Below are 21,907 nucleotides of genomic sequence, written 5' to 3'. Positions count from 1 at the left end.
GTTTCCTGCCTCGAAACCTTTGCCCGATGCCACAACCAGCGTGACTTCAACTCCGTATGACAGGCAAGCTGTCATAAGTAGTGACCGTCTCAAGGCTTGACCCAAAGTTTGGGTACCAAGCCGAGAGTATCTGCTGTCGTTACATGGCTTTAGCTCAGACAGGGCCTTGAGCCAAAGGAAATGTGCTCCCGTCATTGCGAGCTGCAGAGCATCCGGGAGATCTTCGGTCGAGCATCTAGCGAGTATTTACAATCACGTTCTTTACTTCAGACCTTTGCGCGCCGAACACTACCTGAAGATTGATTCCAGAGAATGCGCATATGGGTGATGAGAAAGCTCAGCGCCTTGATGACGCGTTGTCGTCTCTCGTGGATATATTAGTCCCCGCCCTACTGGACGAAGATGAAGCTGCGGCAGACGAAAGACACGACGATGCCTTGGAGCTGGCTAGGAATATCATTGACAAGTGCGTTACCCGCGAATGACCGTACAAATATTGACTGACTTTTCCTTTGTAGTCAGGGCAGCCCTGCGGTAGTCTCAGACGTCAATCATGCCGCTGAGCTGATCAGGAAGAAATGTAAGCTCCTCCCCTCCAATGCCCCGCCTTGACACAAGCAGGCTGACCCATTTTGAAGTACGCCGCGACAACGACTCTCCGGACAAAGAAGTTCAATTTTCGAATCTCTATGCTCGACTCCTCACACAGCCGGTGTTGTCGCAGAAATGGTCAATACTATACCTTTTACATCAATTGGCAGATTCAGATCCAGATGGTGGAGGGCCCACTTTGGACGACCTGCGTCCCAAAAGTCGGGACACGGGGATGGGAAGGCATGACGATGGTCAGGATCAGCAGGTGTACGAGGATGCGTTTGCGACGGCTGGGCTTCCGAGGCTGCCGCCACCATTGCGTGAGAGCGGGTCAACAAGCAGGTCGAACAATGCGGGACCTGCTGAGCGGAGGGGCTACCAGAGGCCGAGCCGGAAGACTGAGAAGGTTGAAGAAAGCGGTCCCGAGATAGAAAAAAGCCATTCGATGGGCCCATCCGAGTCTGCTCTACTGCGCGACCTCCCTTACACCCTCCAAGGCTTATCGTCTACCAATCTGCCCTTTACGTCTTTGACCACTCTCGATCTCCCACGAAATCTACCGATACCGATCATATCCCTTCTACATACTTTGGCCGAACCGTCGTTACTATACCGAAGTCTCTCAGCCTTCGTAGATTCACGAGACGAAGGGCTGATAGGCCAGAGCTTGCGGTCTGCAATTGGCAAAGAACTACGTTCTTATCTCGGCTTGATCTCGACATTGGAGGGCGAAATACGGCGAGCGATAATATCTCTGGACAATAATGAGCAGCAAGGCCGAGTTGGGAAAGCTGGTGTTACGCTGAAGAGATGTGTTGTTTGGACGAGAGAAGCTACGATGGGTTTACGATTGATGAGTCTTATGGTCGAAGAGGCCAAGAGCAGGAAGGGAGGCCAACTGATCTCGATGATTCATTCCTTCTCTACGCATCACGGCGATCCTTTTGTGGGCGCTTTTGCAGAGCGGATGCTTTCTCATGTGACACGACCTTTCTACGACATGCTACGACAATGGATATATGACGGAGAGCTTTCTGATCCTTATCACGAGTTCTTTGTTACCGAGCAGGATGCTCATGAACAGGGGGAGGACCCTCGAAGAGCTCCTGCGACTAGTGTGTGGGAAGAGAAATACAAGTTGGATGAGACGATGATACCCAGTATTGTCACCGAGGATTTTGCGAAGAAGGTCTTCCTCATAGGAAAGAGCTTGAACTTCATCCGCTACGGCTGCGGCGACTCTGCTTGGGTAGAAGCATACTGCAAAGAAGCCTCAAAAGAGCTGCGGTACGGCGATACCGCTACATTGGAAACATCGATCGATAAAGCATACAAGGCCACCATGGCCCGGCTGATATACCTCATGGACAACAAATTCCGACTTTTTGAACATCTGAACGCCTTGAAACGATACCTCCTCCTCGGCCAAGGCGATTTCATCGCTCTCCTCATGGAGTCCCTCTCAACAAACCTCGACAGCCCAGCCGGCTCTCAATACCGCCACACCCTCACAGCTCAACTAGAACACGCGATCCGGGGCTCCAACGCCCAATTCGACTCCCCGGACATCCTCCGCCGCCTCGACGCCCGCCTTACAGAAATGGAAAAGGGAGACACAGGCTGGGATGTCTTTACTCTCGAATACAAAGTCGACGCCCCAGTAGACGTCATCATAACTCCCTGGGCGAACCGGCAGTATCTCAAAATCTTCAATCTCCTTTGGCGCGTCAAACGAGTGGAATTCGCACTTGGCAGCACTTGGCGACGCTGCATGACGGGCGCTCGTGGCGTCCTGGCAGTCGTCGATGCGAAGATGAGCAGAGATTGGAAAACAGCAAGATGTTGTATAGCAGAGATGATCCATTTCGTTAATCAGCTGCAGTACTACATCCTCTTTGAAGTCATCGAAGCATCTTGGGACCAATTGCACGCAGCAATCCACAAACAAGATTGCACACTCGACGATCTAATAGAAGCACATACTAAATACTTGAAAGCCATCACGCACAAAGGTCTCCTTGGCTCCGTCCGTCACAACAGCGTCACCGGCCACCGCGAAGACCTCTTCACGGCCCAATTACACGAACTACTGAAAATCATGCTGGCGTATAAAGACGCAGTAGATGGCCTCTACTCCTTCTCCGTCGCCGAATTCACCCGCCGGCAGGAACTGGCCGCGAAGATCGAGACGCGGACCGCGCAGGGCAAATGGGGCCTGACCGAAAAAGACGACGAGGAGCTCGCCTCCCCCATCACAGCCAACAGAGCAGCACAGCAAGCGGACCGTGCCGACTGCCCCTTCCCCGTCGCCGCCCTCGGCCTCACCGCAAGCGGCGGAGACGACGCCATGCTGCCTGCCATTCGCAAGCGCTTGCAGGATCTGAGTGCGGATTTCAAGACGAGGGTCAACAATTTGCTGGGGGATCTGCTGGTGCAGCCGGACGTGGACATGAAGTTCTTGGCCGTGGTGATGAATTTCAACGACGTCTACGCGCCGCGGAAGAGGAGGAGGGAGGGGCACAGGGGGGAGAAGAAGACGCCGGGGCAGGCGGAGGCGGGGAGGCGGGAGAATGCGGAGGAGAAGGGCAAGGGCAAAGAGGGTGGAGGATCTTTCGCTGCGGCGGCGAAGGGGGCGGAGAAGGGGACGAGGGTGCCTGCGAAGTAGTCGAGGTGGGGGGGTTGTTATGCCTGGACGCAATCGTCAGCGTTACCCGTGGCTCTGGAAGCTTAGGGTCTGCATTCGGCAGTGCCATGTCATGCCTCATGACCGGTGTGTAAATCTGATATGGGACCACTTGTTGCCACACGATCTTTTCCCAAACGTATGCACCGAGCTATGCGGCCCTTGCTCTTCCACCGGTCACGATGCACATCCGACCCGTTTCAGTCCGAATCCGAGTCTCCGCTCGAGCTCGTGCCGGAGACGGATCCGGAACTTGACGTCTCAACGTCCCTGGACTCTTCAGCGCCATCCTTCTTCTTCTTCTTCGACAACGACCCCGTCTTCTGCGCCTTCTCTTCCTCGTCACTGCCCTCACTGCTGCTGCTGCTGCTCTCGCTGCTGCTTTCGTCATCATCCGGCACTCCCGTCCTCCTCTTGTGCTTGCGCTTTCTTTTTGGCTTCATGCCACGGGCACCATTGCCGACATCGGGCGTCTGAACCCCATGGACTCCGCTGGCTCCATCAGCCCGTCCGACACCATTTGCACCGCCAAATCCATTCACCCTGTCCGTCCCAGCAGCCTGCGCAGCCCCATCCTCGCCAAAAACCACCTTCTTCCCCCGGCTAGCCCTCGCGATGCCTCCTGCATCAATCACTTCGACCCCACCCATCCCCATTCCGACTCCTCTTCCCACTCTTGGTGCAGGTCCGGGATCCCGTGCGGCCTGCGCGATTTGCTCAAATCCAGAGTTTGTTTGACGTCCACCGTTGCCTCCAGAAGTATTCTGCTGCGTTACTGCAACACTTTCATTCTCTGCAGCTTCTTCCTCCCTTCCGACATTCCACAAAACGATCTCCGCCCTCCTTCTCTTGCGGATCCGCTCCTCCCATTCTTCTTTGTCGCCTAAGAGTTCCCAGTCGCGCTCTTCGCGCTCTTCTTCTTTTTCTTTCAATGCCTGTTTGATTCTAGCAACCGCGGCTTCATAATCACGACGACGGCGCGCGTTGCATTGCGCAACCGTCTCGTTATCCATCCTTTCGGTTTCCGAAGGCTCAGATGCTAGCCACTTCTCGTCCTCTCCACAGATTGCGAGCGCTTCTTTTCGAATTCGTGAGCGCGCTGTGGTGCCTTTGAGGCCGCCGATGTAGGGGAGGAGGGCGGAGTCGTAATATGAAGGGATATGTGTGAGGGAGAAGAGGTGTTTGAGGATTTGATTTTGGTGAAGTTTGGAAAACTTCCAGGTTTGAGGGGATGTGTGGTGGGTGGTGAGGTAGGTGAGTACGGGATCGAAACGTGAGGGACCAGGGCCTGATGGGGTCTTGGAAAGTCTGGGTTTGGGTTTCTTTGTGGGTTTCTTTTTGTCTTTAGAGATTGATTCTGAATTTGAGGTTGAAGTGGATACGAAAGGTGAAGCCGACTCTGGTGTAGGGACAACTGAAGGTACGATTGACCTGAGCGCTGGACTGACAGTCGAAGGGTCGAATGAAGGATCGGTAGCTATCTGCTTTGCAATCCAGGCTTTGTAGAGGCCTTTGACACTGTCACCGTCTTTAGTCTTAGTGTCTGGGGTGAATGAGACGGATTTCCCTTTTGAGGCAGGAGTAGTCTTCAATGCAGGTGGAGGCGAGAGTTCCTGCTCATGAGTACCACCAAGTTTGCCATTGATTGATAAGGCAGATACGTCCAATTTCGCTTTCGCTTTCTTGGTTTTCTTCGAGGGTTTTTCAGCGTTGGTAGGCTCATTGGAAGATTTGTAATTGCCATTGACGGTTTCTGCAGAGTTCTCGGTGCTAGGTCTTGACTTCTTGATCTTCTCCCTAAGCTTATCCTCATCTTGAGCCTCGTGAGACGTCCCATTGCCGTTGACCGCTTCTCCGGCCTCTTCTGCTCTCCATTTCGACTCTTTGAGCTTTTTGGCAGGCCTTTCCAAAGGCGCGTCCTCTACCACAGCTTCTTCTCCCGCAGGTGCCTTGCGCTTCCTGCGGTCAACAGTGCCGTTTTGGCTAGGTTGGGTATTTTCAGGCTCTTCTTTGGCATACTTGAGTTTCAGACCGAGCTTTTTCCACGCAGGCACGTGCTTGTGGATTGGCTCAGAGATGCGAGACATGGTGGGCGTTGGAGGAGCTGCTTGCCCACGAGAGGTTTGGACATGGGATTCAGAATTTCAGTGCCTCTATACCCGATGCTGGCGCGTTATTAATTGCAGCAAGCAGCTGTCAAAAAAATGTGCAAAGCTTCGGAGCTTGCCAACGGAACGATTCCGCCTAGGAGACACCTGGAGCCCTTGAGCCCTAATCAAATTGTTTGCTCTGGGGTTGATACCAAATATTGCACTTTCAGGAGCGGGGGCCGTCATGTAAGACATTGCAGGTATTATTATATCTACAAAAGTGAGAACCCTGCTGAGCAATTATTACCATACCAGCATCCACGTCTATCGCTGCAGCCTCATCGATGCATATGCCGCTCAAACGCCCATCATAGGTATCGCTAACGCCCAGTCATAATACTATCCCAGACGTATCTACTTGCCAATGACCCTCTCGTAATTTTCATGCTTGACTGCCCCTCCGCTCATTGATGTCCGCACGTTCCTCTTGAAGCCTTCCCGATTCGACCGCAGGTCCTCCGCCGCCTCTTTGTTCAAGGGATCCGAAGCGTTGGGTTCGAGGAAGAGGAACTGTAGACCACAGCTATTAGCCATGGTCCAATATTCTATCCCTTACCCTACTCTGTGCTCGCAGATTCCCTTGTAACCTGTCCCACCCCAGACGTAGACGTACCTGCAACCCAACAATAACAGCATTCAAGTTCAACACAGGCTTCCAGTCCTCCCTCAGGATATTCAAGCACACGTTGCCCTCCAGATCAATATTTGGATGATAAATCTTCTGCGTGCATTTCACCTTCGGCGGGTCGTGAGGGAAGTTCTGGTTGATGGCGAAGTTAAAGTGGAAGCTGCCGCCTTTGTACATTCCTTCGTCCGGCTCGATGGTCAGGGTGAAGTTCAGGATATCGTCGGGGTTGGGAAAGGAGGTTTTCATCGTGCGGCCCAGGGTGCCTTCGAGTTCTGCAAGGTCTGAGGGTAGGGGGAGGATCAGCCAGGTTGTTCCACAGAACGAGCATAAGGGGCATATCATAGCCGTACCTTTCTGTACTCGTAGTTGAGCTGCTGTCACCTTCTTCTTCTTTGGCCCCGCTCCCTCAGCATTCGCATCCTTCTGCTGCTGTTGTTTCTGCGGTCATATGTCAGGCCGGTGCTACAGGGTATATCCTTACCAAGGCTGGGCCGCAGCGTCCGTCTGTAGATGTAGAGACTCACCATAGACCATATTTTGAGCATCCTTGCGACTGTAGAGGTGTGTACTGTCCAGTCCGAGTCGTGGTTGAAAAAGGGAAGGCTCGAAACGCCGGTATCAGGGTTGACGAGTTGTTCAGGTTGTCGGAGGTGGGTTATATGTCAAAGGCTATAATGTGTATTTAATCGCGAAAAGCCATCCGCCACGCGATCTGACTACTAGCTTCAAAGATGCCTACGAGATGAGAAAATATTTCCTAACGCATTTCCTAAAATTGAAGCGTCGACACAGCTATTCGCGTGATTGCCATATCGCTTTTGATAGATATCGACGTCTGGATTTCATTACACGCAAAGTCAATTTACAGACGCCGTATTCCTCATGCAGCCAACAATAGGGCACCGCTGGTAATCCAATATGCACGCGTACCAATGCTTCGATAGTCATCAACAATGTTCTATCTACCTCCGGTTGAAACAGCACAGCAAGCCCGACTTGCCTAGGAACCAGCAGCATCCGATGAAGCGTATCACGGAGAGGGCAGCTGTGGACCAGAGCAGGGCTCGGAAGAAATTCGACGTCCTGACTGTTGAACTGTTCTGTAAGCTCTCGTCAGCAACATTCAAGCATTAAAAAAGGACGCGACATCGTACCGAGAGCCCTAGAGAAGTCAAATCGTTACTCGTAATACCAACAGCAAGTAAAGCGTTCGAGAAGATCCATGCCGTGACCAATCTTGTTCTGAAGCTCTTGTACGAATCCTCCAAGGTCTTCTTCTCGATGATCACCGGTGGGTGGAATTCGGCCAATGCACGCTTGACCGTTATCTCGAATTGGCTATCGATATCCGCTTGAGGTTTGTCGGGCTCTTCGATAATGGCGGCTTTACCGTCTCCTGTCTTTGTGGTTTGAGCTGATGGCAGAACGTCGGCCTTATCAGAACCTTTGGTTCCCCACGACACGTCATGCCAATTGCTGAAGGCGTAGACATTGAGGATGTTGATGTAGGACGACATGAGGCAAAGATACTGTGGGAATGAGGTGATCATGTGCCACGGATCCAGGTATATGAAGGAAGCCACAAAGTACAAACCAAAGGTAGCTGCCAAAGCAATAAGGATGATGCCTGAACTCGACGAGGAAAAGAAAGTCTTGAAGAACTCATCAAGACCATTGTGTGTCTCGATTTCCGTTTCGTTGTTACCAGAGAGAGCTCGGACCACCAAATACATTGACAGTATCACAATATAGACCTGGATGATACCGAAGACTAGGAAAGACATGATGTATGTCCATCTCGATCTATATGTATTGTCAGCGAAGTGTTGCAAGGGCAATTGAAATTTACCTACCCTTTGGGCCGATTCCCCAGTGCTAGGATGAACTGCAGAAGGACACAGCCGAGATAGAGATATTGCAGCACTGTATTAACGACCGGTGTAACATGGTTGCCAAAGGGGAAAGCTTTGTTTTCGTTCGCTGCGCCTGGCTTTCCGACGAGATCCATGATGACACTGGTCGTGAGCCAGAACGAAGCTAGAAAATGTGTTAGATCTCTAACTCGTGGTTGGATACTTAAAATTACTAACCGATCGAGAACCATGAGAGAAACACTGAAAAAATGTTGTATAGCAATTGAATATGAAAAAAGAACATGCGCACGATGTTATGACTGCTTTTATACATCCTTCCGAAATGCATCAGTGAGTAGATACTGGCTGCAAAGGAGCCGTTGAGCCATCTTCGGCGTTGCCCGATGAACTCTGGAGCACCTTCAGGAACGTCGGTCTCGCCCTTTGAGGCCTTTACGTAGGTCAAGTGCCACTTCGATCCGGCTTTGGCGACAAGTTCGAAACACAGAATCCGATCCTCGGCCAAGAACATGTTCTTCTTGAAGATGTTCATATTCTCAATGCCTTTACCCGCATTGATCTTTGCGGCGGTGTGGTCACCATGGAAATACTGGTCGAGAGGGCGTCCCATGATAGCACGGAATCGGTACGCAGAGAACGCTCCCGGAAGAACGCTGACGTACCCAAAGGAGCTTTCCAGCGGTTTGTCCAGGATATTGCTGATCTTGTACTCAAAGTTCTGGGCTGCCACAAGCGGATTCAGAAGGTTTCTCCATCCTTTACCCAACATAGCGTGGATCTCTCCGCAAGCACCACCAAGATCTTTGTCATTATAGAAAGCTTCCCACAGCGCAAGGAGAGATTTTGGCCCTGGCTTTGTCCCGGCGTCTAGAAGAATGCAGACTTCCGGGTTCAATATCTTACCAAAAGCGTTGAATAGCCATCGATGAGAGTTGATTTTCTTGCTATTCTTCTGTTTGAGACAAAAGATCATTTGTACTGGAGGAAGCGTAGTGGGGCCGTCGTCCTGGGGTTGTATAAGTTTCTGATTGGGCGTGACCGAAAGTTGGGTAGTGTACTCGAAAACATGAGCTGTGGTTTCTTTGCCGTCGACGTCTTTCTTCATGACACCATCTTGGTAGATGCCAACTGTTGCCAGGACATCCAAAGTCTCCTTGTCGCAGGGATCGATCCCATCGAAGACCAGACACACGACAATCTTTTGCCAAGCAGGGCCTCCCTTATTCCAGAACTCTGTCTTCTTGATGTTGACAATGTCGCGGACATTTTGCATGACACCATGAAGGGTACGCGCAGTCAATACTTTGTCTTCATTGTAGTATGTGATGGCAATGAGGAGTTCGGTGTGGCGGTTGTACATGGCCGGCCTAAGATTATAGCCATTCTTGAGCGTGAATTCATTGGGATCGCAAGTTGCAGCAGTGTCTGAAAATAATTAGCGACAGCATATTCCTGGGCTCACATTCAGCGTACATCTCAGATGTGTGAATTCTTCACTGCCTCCCTCTAGATCACTCCTGTACTTCGCCTGAATAGCGTTCTGGATAGCACTAGGTACTGGATAGTCCACACTCAGGACCGAGCCCTGAACAAGTTTCACTTTACGAGTCGCGTATCGCCTCAACCCATTTGCTCCAGGTGCTTGCCTCTGCCTCCATGCTTCCGTGGAGCTGGTGTCACTTCTCTCGTATGGAGACGGCGCTCGCCCAGGCACGCCAAATGCCGCTGTGGGGTCATCGAGAGTCGAGCTGTAGCCATCTCCGTGATACCCGTTGTAAGGAGGTGCTTGTGACTTGTGATCCCCAACATATGATTCCGTCAGAGTGTAGTTCGAAGCAGGTCTGATAGGGGGAGTTGCGATCCCGGAGTGAGGCTCATCGAATGGCCCATTGAAGGGCCCCTGGCCGTGGGCTAAGAGGGCTCGTTCATCTTCGTCATCAGAACCCTCGTGTGGAGGCAGATGATATTGCTGTGTCGATTGTTAGCGAAGGGTCGCAAAACTTGGAGACACAATACTAACGCTGCCGGAGGGCAGGTCGTGCAACCGGTGGTCCTCTTCATAGCCCCCAGCTCCCGGAGATGCTTGGTAGGCCATTCAGGCGTATTGTGATCGAGAGCAGGAGTGAATTGAGGGCGGCCGCTGTGGTAGAAGGATGATGGAAGCGTTGGAGGGCAAAACTAGGAGTGCGTAGCGTTTTTGGATGGAGTGAAGTAGAATGTCAATACCTGTTTACAGCCGCCAGGGCTTGAGGATGCAGTGCTCAGAGAGAGTAGCGTGTATGGCCGTCTTTGCATGTATCATCGAACCTTCCAAGAGGCCTTTCGCTGTCACTTTTTGGAACGATGTTGGTGTAGAAGAATGTACGAAAGCAGAGATCAGGGGGGGTCTGCTTGGCTTTGTTGCTGACCGGGATTGTTTTCTCCAGGTGTGGCTTTACCAATCAAATCCGACATCCGCCACAGCACGCACAGTGAAAGTTGAGGACACGCAAGAAACACGACAATGCTTCCTGCAGATTGAAGAAGTGAATTTTTCTGAAGGTCAACGCAGAGTGAAGACCCTTGCAGAACGATTATTCAATCCGCCGATATCTGAGTATCTTTTCTTTGTTCTCCTCTCAGAATTTTGCTGTGGCGCTCTCATGTCTCTGAATTCCAAAATTAGCAACACGAAGTTCCGAGCCTCCTTTACGGAATCATGTCCACCAACGGGCTGTGTGCTTGCGTCCAAGACTCCTCCGGGTATTCACAGCTGGACTCAATAGGTTATTTTGAGTCCCAGTCGCCGTGCTGACACGTCGTTGCAGAGCTTCGGTAACGAGGCTCACTACGCCTAAAGAAATGCCAGCGTTTGCCATAGATGAGATTAGTACCTTATATCTTGCTTCTCCTGCCGTATACTTTCTCAGTGCCATCGTGTACGGCATAGTAGGCTTTATCTTGCCTCCACCTCTCCAAAATCTAGACCCTCGGCTTTGTTGTTCATGAGCCCGTTGTCTATCTACGCTTCGAGCAAAATTGCACCCTACAGCTGATTGTTCGTTTGGGGAAATACTAAGGGCCTAGGTAGAATCCCAAGGCTATTGAGAGTAAGGTAAAGAATCAAATCGATTGGACGGCGAGAATACTCCAGATGATGCACAAGCTTTATTATCTGCTGTTTTTCATGCACGCATGCAGGGGACGTAAGATTGCAGAAAGCGATACCTGAGCCTCCTGGGCCAAGCCTGCATACGGAGTATTGCTGGTCTGATATGCAGATGTAGCTCAAGCCAGGTTATGATCAGACCCACGTGTCGTTCAGGTGCGCTTAATATGATGGTACTGAGACTCAATTGCTTTGATCGTCTACGCTCATCGCCCGAGATGCAACGAGTCGGCTTAAATCCTCATATGCGGATCGAGCGTGTGCAATGATACGGTAACGCTCAAGCATCCTGGATAGCTTCTGGATTGGGATTCCTGCGTCTTGAGTACCTAAAGTAAGTGAATCGGTGCGGAGAAAACTGATATGGTAGCCGTTATCGGGGCGGTTATAATATGCGTAACCGTTGCGCTTATAGAAGGCGGTGAATTAAGCACCGAATCACGAGCAAGGCTAAGATGTATGCGGGATGAAATTTGACTTGGTTGGCTTCTTGTCAGGCTTATTATTATCTTATGGGACAAAAAAGATGAAGATGAGGTAGGAGGGAAAGTGGAAGGAAGATCTACCTATCCTTCATTATAATTAGTGCAAGGACTTCGTAATTTCCGCTCACAGCCCACATATGTTTATTACCTTACTACACCAGCTACTTACTCTAACTTTTACACCAAATTTAGGGCAAAATGGCAAAATGGCAAATTGAGTCCTAAAACTCTGAAAGGTAAAACTCTCGCCCAATCAAAACTACTCGCTGTCTGCTCCCTTGTCCCGTCCCAAAAAGATCGTCCTAAGATTATCCCCTCCCCTCTCCCCCAGGGCCCCAACTCCTCCAGCTCTGTCAGCAACCTGCCACAATCAACTTACCACCATCCATTCAAGCCAAAACCCTTACACTCCGCTGTCGACTGAACACCGCCAAGATCGCGCCATGCAAGGTCCAACAATTCCATCGCAGTGAGAAAGGGAGCTGCTCCGCCTTGAATCAGGCTATTTCACTTGCGCCCGTCAAATTACGCCGCAAATCAAATTCACAACACCTCGACCATAACGAAGCGCCCAAGGGAAAAGGGCAAAGGGAAACGCAGTAGGCCGGCAACTGACAGTCATTCGTTTACATCACGTCGGAGTCATCGCATTCTTTGTTCGGGACCATCTCGAACTAATCTTTCACCCTCTGAGTCCTTTGTTCTTTCCCGTTAAGAATCTCACCAACCAACCAACCAACCATACCGAGACAGTCTTCTGCAACCACCCTCTACAGGGCCAGACACTCTTTTAATCAAATTCCGGCCGTACGCATCTCAAGCCCTGACTGCTGGTCCACGGAGCGACTGCCTTGGAACGACTGGCTGTTAGGCCTCGTGGATGATAACAAGCCCCTCCTGGGCTCCTTTCCCTTTTTCGACTTTATACGTCTCCCACCAACGCAAAGATGGACCTCCATGGTCTCGGCCGATATGGTAAGCACTGACAACATGTCACTATCAGGATATAATGCTGACGCTTTCTATATAGAAGTGGATTTCAATGCACCTCACCTTTTCCGACGTTGCGCCACCTGCCCTCCTGAACCTCCACCATGTCCATCATGTGCTTCGAACGAAGTCTGTTCTCTTTTCGCTGGAGGCTGCAATTCATGTGCTGTGACCATGTGCACGAGAATGGTAGCTCAGCCTACATCAGCGCCATCAAGCTCTGGGCCAGCTGCGGGTCCTATAGCAGGAGGCGTCATCGGAGGTGTCGCTGTTGTATGCTTGATGACTTTCCTGGTGTGGAGATTCTGCATCAAGAATAGAAGGGTCCGTTTTGTAGAAAACGACTGGCAAGACGAGGAATCCACGGAGAAGAGTAGAGACGAATTTGGCATGCAAAGGGATGCTCGTGCCTCGGTACATTCAGTTCGCTCGATAGCATCGACCGTCCTTACCAGAGCTTCCAACGTCATCCAAATAGCCTACATACCAGGAGTCACCAACCGATCCGTTGTTTCCACACCAGACCTTGTCCCACCGGTACCACCAATACCAGCCTTCTCTCCGGCAGGGACTCCACAGCCTCATCAACAGGACCAACACTTCTTCATGCCTAGCGACCTCCGCGACTCCACTTATTCAGACTATACAGTCGATAGGACGTCTTACGCCAGATCGAGCATAGCCCCAAGCATGCCTCGAGGTAGCTTCCAGTCGACGGCTTATCGAGGTAGTGCTGTCGTCAACGCTATACCTGCTCAAACGGCTATCTGTGGTAAAGCAAATCCTGTCGCTGTCAAGTCAAATGGCAAGAATAGCCCTGTTGAATCGAGATCCTCCACTCCGCCTCTTCCCATAATGGATCGCAAGCGGCACGACCTTTTAAAGACGAACACCACTAGCCCGATAGTCGCTCGACTGGGTGTTCCCAAAGCCGTGCACGTCACAAAATCTCAGCAGAACAACATTCCTGTTGCCGCAAACCCTAGTCCTGTTCCCAGTGACAGATCGAATAGGTCTCCGACCAAATTAGAGCGGCACGCTTCAGTGGCAAGTTCTAGGCATAATCCTGACTCGTCAACCTTTGATGATGCCTCTAGCAGCGACGAAGACTCACCTGCAGACCAAAGTCTGATGGGCCACGAAAAGCTACCTCAATTCGCCAAGACCGCGTCGCCCTCATCCAGATCGATAGATCCTCCTGTTCGGTCTCCATCATCAGCACCTGACCTAAGACATTCCCCAGCCCTGATATCATCTTCCTCTTCACCAGACAGCCAAGCCCGCCATTTTGTGAGCAAGGAGCAAAAGAAGAAACACAAACGATCCGGAAGTCTGAATCAGATAATTGAGGAGGCCACCAGGCGAGCCTCTAGAGAGCCCAGACATGGCGGTCTGGGTAGTATGGGAAACATCATGACCGCCTGGACCGGAAGAGATGCTAGGGGGGAAGGTCCATTCTCAGACGCGAACGCCGCGAGGACACCTTGAGATTCTGGACTTTTCGACTTTCTTCTTATATACCTTGCAGCGTTTCTAACTCATGTCGCGACTAGGGAGGCAACTACAAAATCGTTTGGCGTATTGGATACGGCTGTGACAGCCAGGGGCGGACTTCTTCGATACGGAAAATATTTAGGGTGTGACTTGGAGGCGTTTTATGTTTACACAGTCCTGCGGACATGTTCAAGGGCCGTCATGCCTTTGGATGATCTATATATCGCAAAACTGAGACACTTTTCAAACAAGTCATCCTCGTTATGCAACGTTTCAGCGTTGAGATTCTTTGTGTTTCATTGCTTTGGGGCGGTCACTTTTGAGGCAATCGCAATTGTTTCGCCTCACAGAACTTACTTACATCATCTCTCACAGTTTCTGATGCATACGATGCAATCTCATCGACTCCTCCTTGGTTCCATCTTCCGTGGATCTGCTCGAGTGAGTGGATGGGACCATCTGCCACAATGTCGGCGCCGAATTCTTCACACCTTGAACTTTCAAGCGTGAATTGCCTGGCCACAGCACCTTCCCCACACATCCTCGGTATAAATGCTCACCAGATCCCAGATTCTACTACTCACAAATAAGACATTCCTTCACAGTGCATCACGATTTCTGACGACTTCCATGACCAACAATTTCGAGAGCGGCATTACTTTCTTTCCTGAATATACCTCGTCGTCTACTGCTGCTCTGCGGATCCGGAGGATAATACAACATCTGTTGGGAACTTTTCGCCATCACTGCACTGCCAGGAGGCCGTTGAACGGCCCCAAATCTCTTCCCGGACAGTCCTCTGCTGCTACTACGCTTTGCGAAACAACGGCCTATCTCGCCTTTTCTTATCTTGCTATAGCCTCAGATCACAGCGCTCCGACGTCTTGACGACGCAGTCCTCAGGTGCCACCTAGCTATTGTTTCTTACCACAATTTCCCACTGATTGCGACTGTGCTGGGAACAGTCCGTAGTCGCTGCGACTTCTCAGCTCCTGTTGCACCAGTGCAAACGGCCTCTGGCTACACACAACGCTCGAATCTATAGGTCCGACCCTTATTTGGAGGACTCGTCAACCTACGGCCCAAGCTCCCCAAGCAACCTCGATCACCGGCTGGCCGCAAGCATCTACTCTCAACAGCTTCTCCAGATCTCATCATTAACATTCGCCTAGCTTCCTACATCGGCATCAGTAGCCAATACGCCAGGAGCGGTATGGAAGATCAGAAGGCGGTTCACTCGGATAGGGAAGTGCTTCCACAAAAACCTACACAATGGAGTACCCCAGACGACAGACCTTTGCCAAGTTCTTTCCCGCACGCCAATGATCTGACCGATACGGACGATGACCCATCGGCCATGAAGTCCGTCCTCAGCATCGAGAAGTTCGTCCTTAGCATCGACGGCGGCGGGATCCGAGGATACAGCTCTCTCGTCATACTGCAGGCACTCATGGAAGAAGTTGGAAAGATTGAGCGAGCACGCGACCCGAAGGCAACTTCCAGCATCTTTTCGTCGGTTCTTGGACCTCTAGACGATGAGATTTGCGCCGCCCCAACCCCTAATGCCATGCCGAAATCTGAATATTGGCCTTGTCATTACTTCGATTACATAGCCGGTACAGGTACCGGAGGTGTGATCGCTATGATGTTAGGCAGGTACAGGATGAGTGTCCCTGAAGCAATGGAGAGATACAGAGACATGTATGCTACGGTCGTCAAGCAACAGCCCGTATCACCTTTGCCAAAACATCGATTGCGGAAGTCTGTCTTCCTAAGCATTCACAAGGGGCCACGACGGTCAAATCCCCCGGCAATGAAGCTGGTCCCAAATTTCCCAAGTCCCAATGAGGATCAGGTGCATCTCCAGTCAGACCCTAACAGATGTCGTACAATCGTCTGTGGCTGTGGTGCCAAACTGCAACCTTTTCGATCTTACGCCAATCCTAGCCCTCCGAGATTTGTCAATGATATTCTTGTGCAATGTGTAGATGCAGAACGGTCTCGTGAATCATACTGCAACGCCAAGCACTTTTACAACAACCCAAGTCGCACGGTTCTAGCAATGGTATCTCGCACGGTACGAAAAGAAATATCTCACACCTTGCTAGAAGAGCTATCTGGCACGGTACGAAAAGAAATTTCTCGCACGTTGCTAGAAAAGGTCTCTGGCATGGTTCAAAAAGAGGTATCCCGCATGACGCGAAAAGGGGTGTCTCCCACGATACTAGACGAGGGATCTCGCACAGTACGGGAAGAGGTTTCTCACACGTTGCTAGAAGAGATATTCGGCATGGTGCAAAAAGAGGTATATCGCGTAATGCGAAAAGGGGTATCTCCCACGTTGGTAAAGGAGATATCTCGCACGGTGCTGGAAGAGATATCTGGCATGGTGCAAAAAGAGGTATCTTGCATGATGCGAGAAGAGGTATCTCGCACGGCGCTAGACCGGGTATCTCGCACGATCCGAGATACGATTTCTCACACGTTGGTAAAGGAGATATCTCGCACAATGCTTGAAGACATATACTCATTACCCAATCATGACTTCTCTGGAAAGGACGGTATCCATCTACTGAGCATCGGCGGTTCAATCAATCAGCCTGTCGACCCCAGAGCCGACAAATTGCAACATCAGATGAGCACTCAAATCCAACGGGTCCACGAAGAACAACTAACCTCGTCCCGGTACCTCAACCCCGCCCACTACTGCCGACTCGACGTATCCGGCACCGACCTTCAAGACATCGGTGTGAACGGAAGGGAACCCGAAAGTCCAGACCATCGAACCTTTGGCCGAATCGAAGCATCAACCAACACCTACCTCCGAAACCAAGTCACGGCGGACAACCTCCACAACTTTGCCGCAGCTCTGGTCGACGGGCGAAGGCTTCGGGCCCGGACCTTGCAGTGGGAGCGCTGGGCCCTGGGCGTCGTCTACCGGTGTCCCGAACCCGGGTGCGAAGCATGGGGCGAGCGGTTCGCCGACCGGCTCGGGTTCTGGACCCATATGTTGATGGCGCACGGTGCGAGGCATGCGTACTACGACCCGGCCACGAGGAAAGAGTATGAAGCGATGGGTCGGACGAGGGAGGGGAAGGTGAACACGGAGATTGACTGCGGTGAGATTTTGGACACGGGAGCCAAAATGAAGGATCTGAAAGAGCGTGTCGCGGCGGCGAAGAGGAAGAGGGAGCAGGATTTGAGGCACTTGGCGAACAAGGCGGTGGAGGGGTCGTTGGTGGAGGATTGGATACGGGCTGGAGGATAGATGTATGAGAGGATAATGGGCCGGGACCGGCCAGGCTTAAGGGGGGTCTGCTGGACATTGCTGGCACTTTGACCTCGTACAGACTTTTGAGATTTCACACCATTGCACGCACGGTGATACTACATGTCTCAAGCCGAAGAACCTTACACGTTCGATCGCTCTCCATCTGGCTTGAGGAGGAAGTCGGTCCTGCCTTGTTCCTACTCGTGGTCTTCGACTGCGCGGTACAATGTCATGGTCCAACTTTTGTCTCTCATCTTCAAGTACCTCGTCGACTGCGATCTTTTGGGACGGAGAGTTCTCCCTCGGGCAAGGTGTCCGGAAAACGGTGGCAATCTGGGACGCTGAATATTCTTGGGCCCTGACGTCGATTGGGGCAATCTTTCGCTCTTGACGGCGGGCTAGGATTGCTTCGGGGAGAGCGTTCGGTGACGGAAAGGCTCGTTGTCGATGTTATTGCTCCGGTTGATCGGTTAGGAACCCGTGTCATCTCCACTGCCACTTTTTCTGGCACCTTGCCTGCCCTGTAGCGTTCAACAGCTAGATCGCAATGGTTCGCATGTAGTGATATGCTGGAGGAGGAATATCATAAAATCATAGGTAGCGTCAAAACTATCTCCGCTATGCTAAAGTCGATCCTTCGCGTCTCCCTTAAGCTTTCATTTCCTCTTCTGCCACATAGTGCAGATATGCACCCAAGAGCTTTGTCCCCTCGATGTAATTCCTTCGGTCCAACTTCTCGTTGATACTGTGCGCAGCATCCGTCGAGCTACCCATGGGGAGCAGCAAGACGTTCTTGCCGGTCGCTTTCTCAAAGGTCAGGGTCACCGGTATGCTTCCTCCTTCCCTTGTCAAGTCTGGCTTGACGCCGAAGACTTTCTCCACTGCTCGTCCTGCGGCTGTGTAATTCCAGTGTTTAGGTGAAGCTACCCACCAGTTACCCGCATGTATCAGGCGGATGTCGATAGTGTTTTTGCTCCCAAGCTTGGCGAATTCGTCCTTGACATATTTGAAGACGTGAGAGTCGACTTTTTCCGATTCCATATCTGGCACTGTTCTTATTGAGAACTTGCCCACGACCTTTGCTGGAATGACTGTCTTGGCTCCAGGGGCAGAGAAGGCCCCTTCGACTCCGTGTACGCTGAGAGAAGGGTAACGCCAACGCGCCATGAGTGTCTTCTCTTTGTCAGGGAAGATACCGGTCTTGCTGCCCAGGGATTCATAGAGGTTGTCCATTGTGTAGCTGATATCTCCATACAGTGACTTCTCCTCTGCGGTCACGGGAGCAACCATCTCATTGATGCCCGGTATTTGAATCTTGCCGTCTGTGTCGACCAGCTTCCCAAGTACGCGGACAAGATCTGTCATTGGCTCCTGTGCACAACCGCCGAAGATACCGCTGTGAAGGTCTTGGCCTGGGCCGCTGATGCTGACGCTGTAATAGTTGCAGCCTCGGAGTCCGTATGTCAGACAGGGCTTCTCGGTGCCTAGCCAGTAATTGTCGCTAATGCAGACCGCATCCGCCTTCTCGAAGAACCCTCCGGGCGTCGCCTCCTTCTCTATAAAATCATCCAGCCCTTCAGATCCATATTCCTCCATGCCCTCAAAGCACATCAGTAGATTTACTGGCAGTTCCACACCGGCCTCCTTGTGTGCTTGTATAGCATTCAACCACCCTAGGACAGGACCCTTATCATCTGTGCTACCACGCCCGTACATCCTCCCCTTGTCGTCAACAGTAAGCGTAAATGGTTCCGTAGCCCAGCCATCGTCTTTCAAAGCAGGCTGCACGTCGTAATGACCGTAGAGGAGAATAGTGCGTTTGTTAGGAGAGGAGCCATAGCGAGCGACGATGACAGGAGGTAGGTGGAGATCCTTTTTGCCGGGTTGGAGGCCGAGGGGACGGGATTCGACATGTGCACCCAAGGCGGTGAGTTCAGAGACGAGGAATTTGGACATCTGTAATTGGGCAAGGTTTAGCTACCTTCTGAAGGCGGAAGGTGAGAGATGAGCAGCTGACCTTGACGACATCAGGGCGGCGTTCGTCATCTGCGGAGACGGACGGTATGGCTACTGCTTTGCGGAGACCTGAAGCGGTGTAAGCAAGGCCCCGGAGGAAAATGGAAAGACCTGTGGATTTGATGATACTCACGTTCAATGAAGGATTCTGATAGCTTGTCCACCCTTGTAGAGCACGTCAGAATCAGTATCGATCTCTTATATCCAGAAAATAGTTGGTGAAAAGGCAAAAGCTCACTGCTTAAAGTAGCCGTCCAATTGAGGCGCCATGGTACGAAATGTTGAAAGACAACGGTTCTGAAGGCGGGGTTTGAGGGACGGAGATGAGATTGGGGCAGGGGCAACGCTTGTAGAAAGTGTATGGCTACTGGGTTTGAGGTTTGATGTTGAGGCAAAGCAAGACGTACGCAGTGGATTGGTGAGCTGTTTAGGCTGTACACGGGGCATGGAGGTGGGAGGGAATCGACAATGCTTGCGGAATTGGATGCAGTCTCTTAGGGCTATAGGCCAGAGACCCTAAATTCTAGAGAACAGCTTCAGGAGCACTGAGAACATACGAGAGCATCTGCATAGCATCGAGGCTAATATTTCGCGTTGATGAACGGAAGAGGCTCGTACTGGTTGTTGAAAATAATAAGGAGCGCAATGAATTCCTCAAAAGTACATCTAGGTATACAAGCGTAATTCGTACAATATAGGCCACAAAACAACGATAACTCCTTTTTCCTTTTATCACCAAACCGACATAACAGCATTGATACCAGACCATACGCCTACCCAACCCAAAAGTGCTCCAGTGCCCCAATCACGGCTTAGACTTCCCGCTCGACCTTCCTGACCTTCCTCCTTTGCCCGTCTTTGGGTACTCACTCTCCTTCATGTGGACCTTCCGGTAGTGCTCCTTGCGGTGATCTTCTCTCTTGAAGCCGTGTGCACCTGTGCGCCCGCACCATTCATATTGGCAATCGAGTAGTTCGTCCGGGGCAGGAGGGAAGTGCACTGTCATGTGTCGTTTGAGGTCGTGAGCGCGCGAGCTGATGTGGCCGCAACTGGGATATAGACAGTGATATTCGGAAGGCGAGGATGGGGAAGGAGTGCTGAATGGGACGTTAGCGAATAAGAAGACTGCAAGGTTTTGCGAGAGACGTGGGGTGAGGAGGATAATAATTCGTGTCGGATAGACAAACGAAACTAGCAATATCTTACCTAAGCCTGCGCTCCTTCTTGTGCCTTGAAGAGGATACAGGAGCAGCATGAACAACCTCAATATCAGGACTCCGCTGATTGTCGTAGGAATAGCTCGGACTCTGTTGGCTTAGCTGGCGACTGGGAACATGGCTTGTGACTGGGTAACTCTGGACTGGATAGCTCTGGTCTGGGTAGCTCTGGACTGGATAGCTCTGTTGTGTTCTTGGGCTAGCCACTGAAGGGGTTTTCGTACCATAGCCAGAGTCGCTTGAGCCGTGAGAGGAGGTACGGTTCATAGAGTAGCATGAATAGCTAGTGTTGAGTGGAGGAGGCCTGAGGTTTTGGTTCCCATGTGGATATTGGTAACCACGGGTGGTTTGCTGTTGATGTTGATAACTGGGAGGACCTGATGAATACTTGAATCTGATGTTAGTCCAATGAGGTATACCACATTGATTTAAGCCTTACAGCGAAATTGGGGTGATCACTCGCGCTACCACATGAATAGCACATGATGTATATATAATGTAGACGAAATCTTGTTACGATAATGACTGTAGACGTTAGAATGCTTTCATACGTTTGGTGGCAAAGACTTACATGTCTTCTGTATTGTAGGCACAAATTGATAGTAAGTAGACCGAGTTGAGAATGAGTGACGAAGCTTGGTGTGTATTAGTTTGTATGGGAAAGGTTCAAGGTATGGGGATGCATGGACATCTTGTATGCTTTGATAAGGTGAAGCAAACCTATGGTCGGTGTGTCAACCGCCGCTAGAAGGAAGGGCCATTTGCCTGTATCAAACTCACCGGTGTGGTTTCCTGTCACTTATGCGGAAGGAAAGGGAATATTCCAAAGGGCGAAGTCGAATCTTCACCGGGGCGGAGAAAAGTGTAGTGCCCCTTCGGTGTGATGAGGAAAACATTGCGGTGTCCATTCAAGATTGAAACGCGCCAGATATTCGCAAGAGATTCTGGTGAAGCTGCCATGACCTTGGAGGGTCGGAACAAAATGCAATTGCCAGGCCTGGCAGGAAGGGCGCGAAGATAGTCGAGTCCTCCGCGGGCACTGCAATCCTGGCTCACTGAGGGTTCTTTAAACTCGTTGGCAGCGGCGCCATCGCTGCGGCCCGCAGCACCACAAGCACTGCCGGCTGGTGGATAACACTTGGACGGTAAGCAGCAGGAATGGTGACTTCGTGAGGCGTTGGCTATGATGCTTCTAGAAGGCACTCGTCTTCGATCCTCAGGATCCGTTGTGACATAAGAGTATGTTTCCCCATTTTCCCCAGCTCCGTTGCTGACAGAAGTTTCGGAATTGGCATGGCGCAGAGTCTGGCAGGACCCAAGGTATTGTGAAGATTCGCAGGATCAGTGCAACGGCGCG

At 51.3% G+C, this 21,907-nt stretch overlaps 8 protein-coding genes across 8 annotated transcripts; 3 read left to right on the top strand and 5 right to left on the bottom strand.

The window, feature by feature from the left end:
• Nucleotides 1-320: 320 nt before the first annotated feature.
• On the top strand, nucleotides 321-3,259 carry HO133_005892 (uncharacterized protein; the record flags this gene model as incomplete). Its single annotated transcript, XM_037296797.1, has 3 exons — nucleotides 321-466; nucleotides 519-580; nucleotides 639-3,259. 3 exons carry the CDS (start codon nucleotides 321-323, stop codon nucleotides 3,257-3,259), a joined length of 2,829 nt encoding a protein of 942 aa, XP_037147978.1.
• Nucleotides 3,260-3,477: 218 nt separating this feature from the next.
• HO133_005891 (uncharacterized protein) lies at nucleotides 3,478-5,364 on the bottom strand (the record flags this gene model as incomplete). Its single annotated transcript, XM_037296796.1, has 1 exon — nucleotides 3,478-5,364. The coding sequence occupies one exon, from the start codon at nucleotides 5,362-5,364 to the stop codon at nucleotides 3,478-3,480; it is 1,887 nt and encodes a 628-aa protein (XP_037147977.1).
• A 417-nt stretch (nucleotides 5,365-5,781) lies between these two features.
• On the bottom strand, nucleotides 5,782-6,600 carry HO133_005890 (uncharacterized protein; the record flags this gene model as incomplete). The annotated part of the gene is made up of 4 exons (XM_037296795.1): nucleotides 5,782-5,937; nucleotides 6,041-6,336; nucleotides 6,406-6,493; nucleotides 6,580-6,600. The coding sequence occupies 4 exons, from the start codon at nucleotides 6,598-6,600 to the stop codon at nucleotides 5,782-5,784; spliced, it is 561 nt and encodes a 186-aa protein (XP_037147976.1).
• Nucleotides 6,601-7,017: 417 nt separating this feature from the next.
• Nucleotides 7,018-10,024, bottom strand: HO133_005889 (uncharacterized protein; the record flags this gene model as incomplete). The annotated part of the gene is made up of 6 exons (XM_037296794.1): nucleotides 7,018-7,155; nucleotides 7,210-7,858; nucleotides 7,909-8,092; nucleotides 8,146-9,354; nucleotides 9,403-9,898; nucleotides 9,950-10,024. The coding sequence occupies 6 exons, from the start codon at nucleotides 10,022-10,024 to the stop codon at nucleotides 7,018-7,020; spliced, it is 2,751 nt and encodes a 916-aa protein (XP_037147975.1).
• Nucleotides 10,025-12,509: 2,485 nt separating this feature from the next.
• Nucleotides 12,510-14,040, top strand: HO133_005888 (uncharacterized protein; the record flags this gene model as incomplete). The annotated part of the gene is made up of 2 exons (XM_037296793.1): nucleotides 12,510-12,537; nucleotides 12,593-14,040. 2 exons carry the CDS (start codon nucleotides 12,510-12,512, stop codon nucleotides 14,038-14,040), a joined length of 1,476 nt encoding a protein of 491 aa, XP_037147974.1.
• Nucleotides 14,041-14,513: 473 nt separating this feature from the next.
• On the top strand, nucleotides 14,514-17,314 carry HO133_005887 (uncharacterized protein; the record flags this gene model as incomplete). Its single annotated transcript, XM_037296792.1, has 2 exons — nucleotides 14,514-14,552; nucleotides 15,092-17,314. 2 exons carry the CDS (start codon nucleotides 14,514-14,516, stop codon nucleotides 17,312-17,314), a joined length of 2,262 nt encoding a protein of 753 aa, XP_037147973.1.
• A 651-nt stretch (nucleotides 17,315-17,965) lies between these two features.
• HO133_005886 (uncharacterized protein) lies at nucleotides 17,966-19,603 on the bottom strand (the record flags this gene model as incomplete). Its single annotated transcript, XM_037296791.1, has 4 exons — nucleotides 17,966-19,273; nucleotides 19,335-19,402; nucleotides 19,467-19,498; nucleotides 19,572-19,603. The coding sequence occupies 4 exons, from the start codon at nucleotides 19,601-19,603 to the stop codon at nucleotides 17,966-17,968; spliced, it is 1,440 nt and encodes a 479-aa protein (XP_037147972.1).
• Nucleotides 19,604-20,138: 535 nt separating this feature from the next.
• On the bottom strand, nucleotides 20,139-21,458 carry HO133_005885 (uncharacterized protein; the record flags this gene model as incomplete). Its single annotated transcript, XM_037296790.1, has 6 exons — nucleotides 20,139-20,382; nucleotides 20,540-20,678; nucleotides 20,775-20,937; nucleotides 20,990-21,075; nucleotides 21,122-21,270; nucleotides 21,331-21,458. The coding sequence occupies 6 exons, from the start codon at nucleotides 21,456-21,458 to the stop codon at nucleotides 20,139-20,141; spliced, it is 909 nt and encodes a 302-aa protein (XP_037147971.1).
• Between the last annotated feature and the right edge of the window lie 449 nt (nucleotides 21,459-21,907).

This window comes from Letharia lupina (genome assembly GCF_014066315.1).
Source record: "Letharia lupina isolate WasteWater1 chromosome Unknown contig_22, whole genome shotgun sequence".
In the NCBI taxonomy this organism is placed as follows: Eukaryota; Fungi; Ascomycota; class Lecanoromycetes; order Lecanorales; family Parmeliaceae; genus Letharia; species Letharia lupina.
Note: the sequence above shows the minus strand (reverse complement) of the source record. Positions and strands in the feature narration are given on the sequence as shown.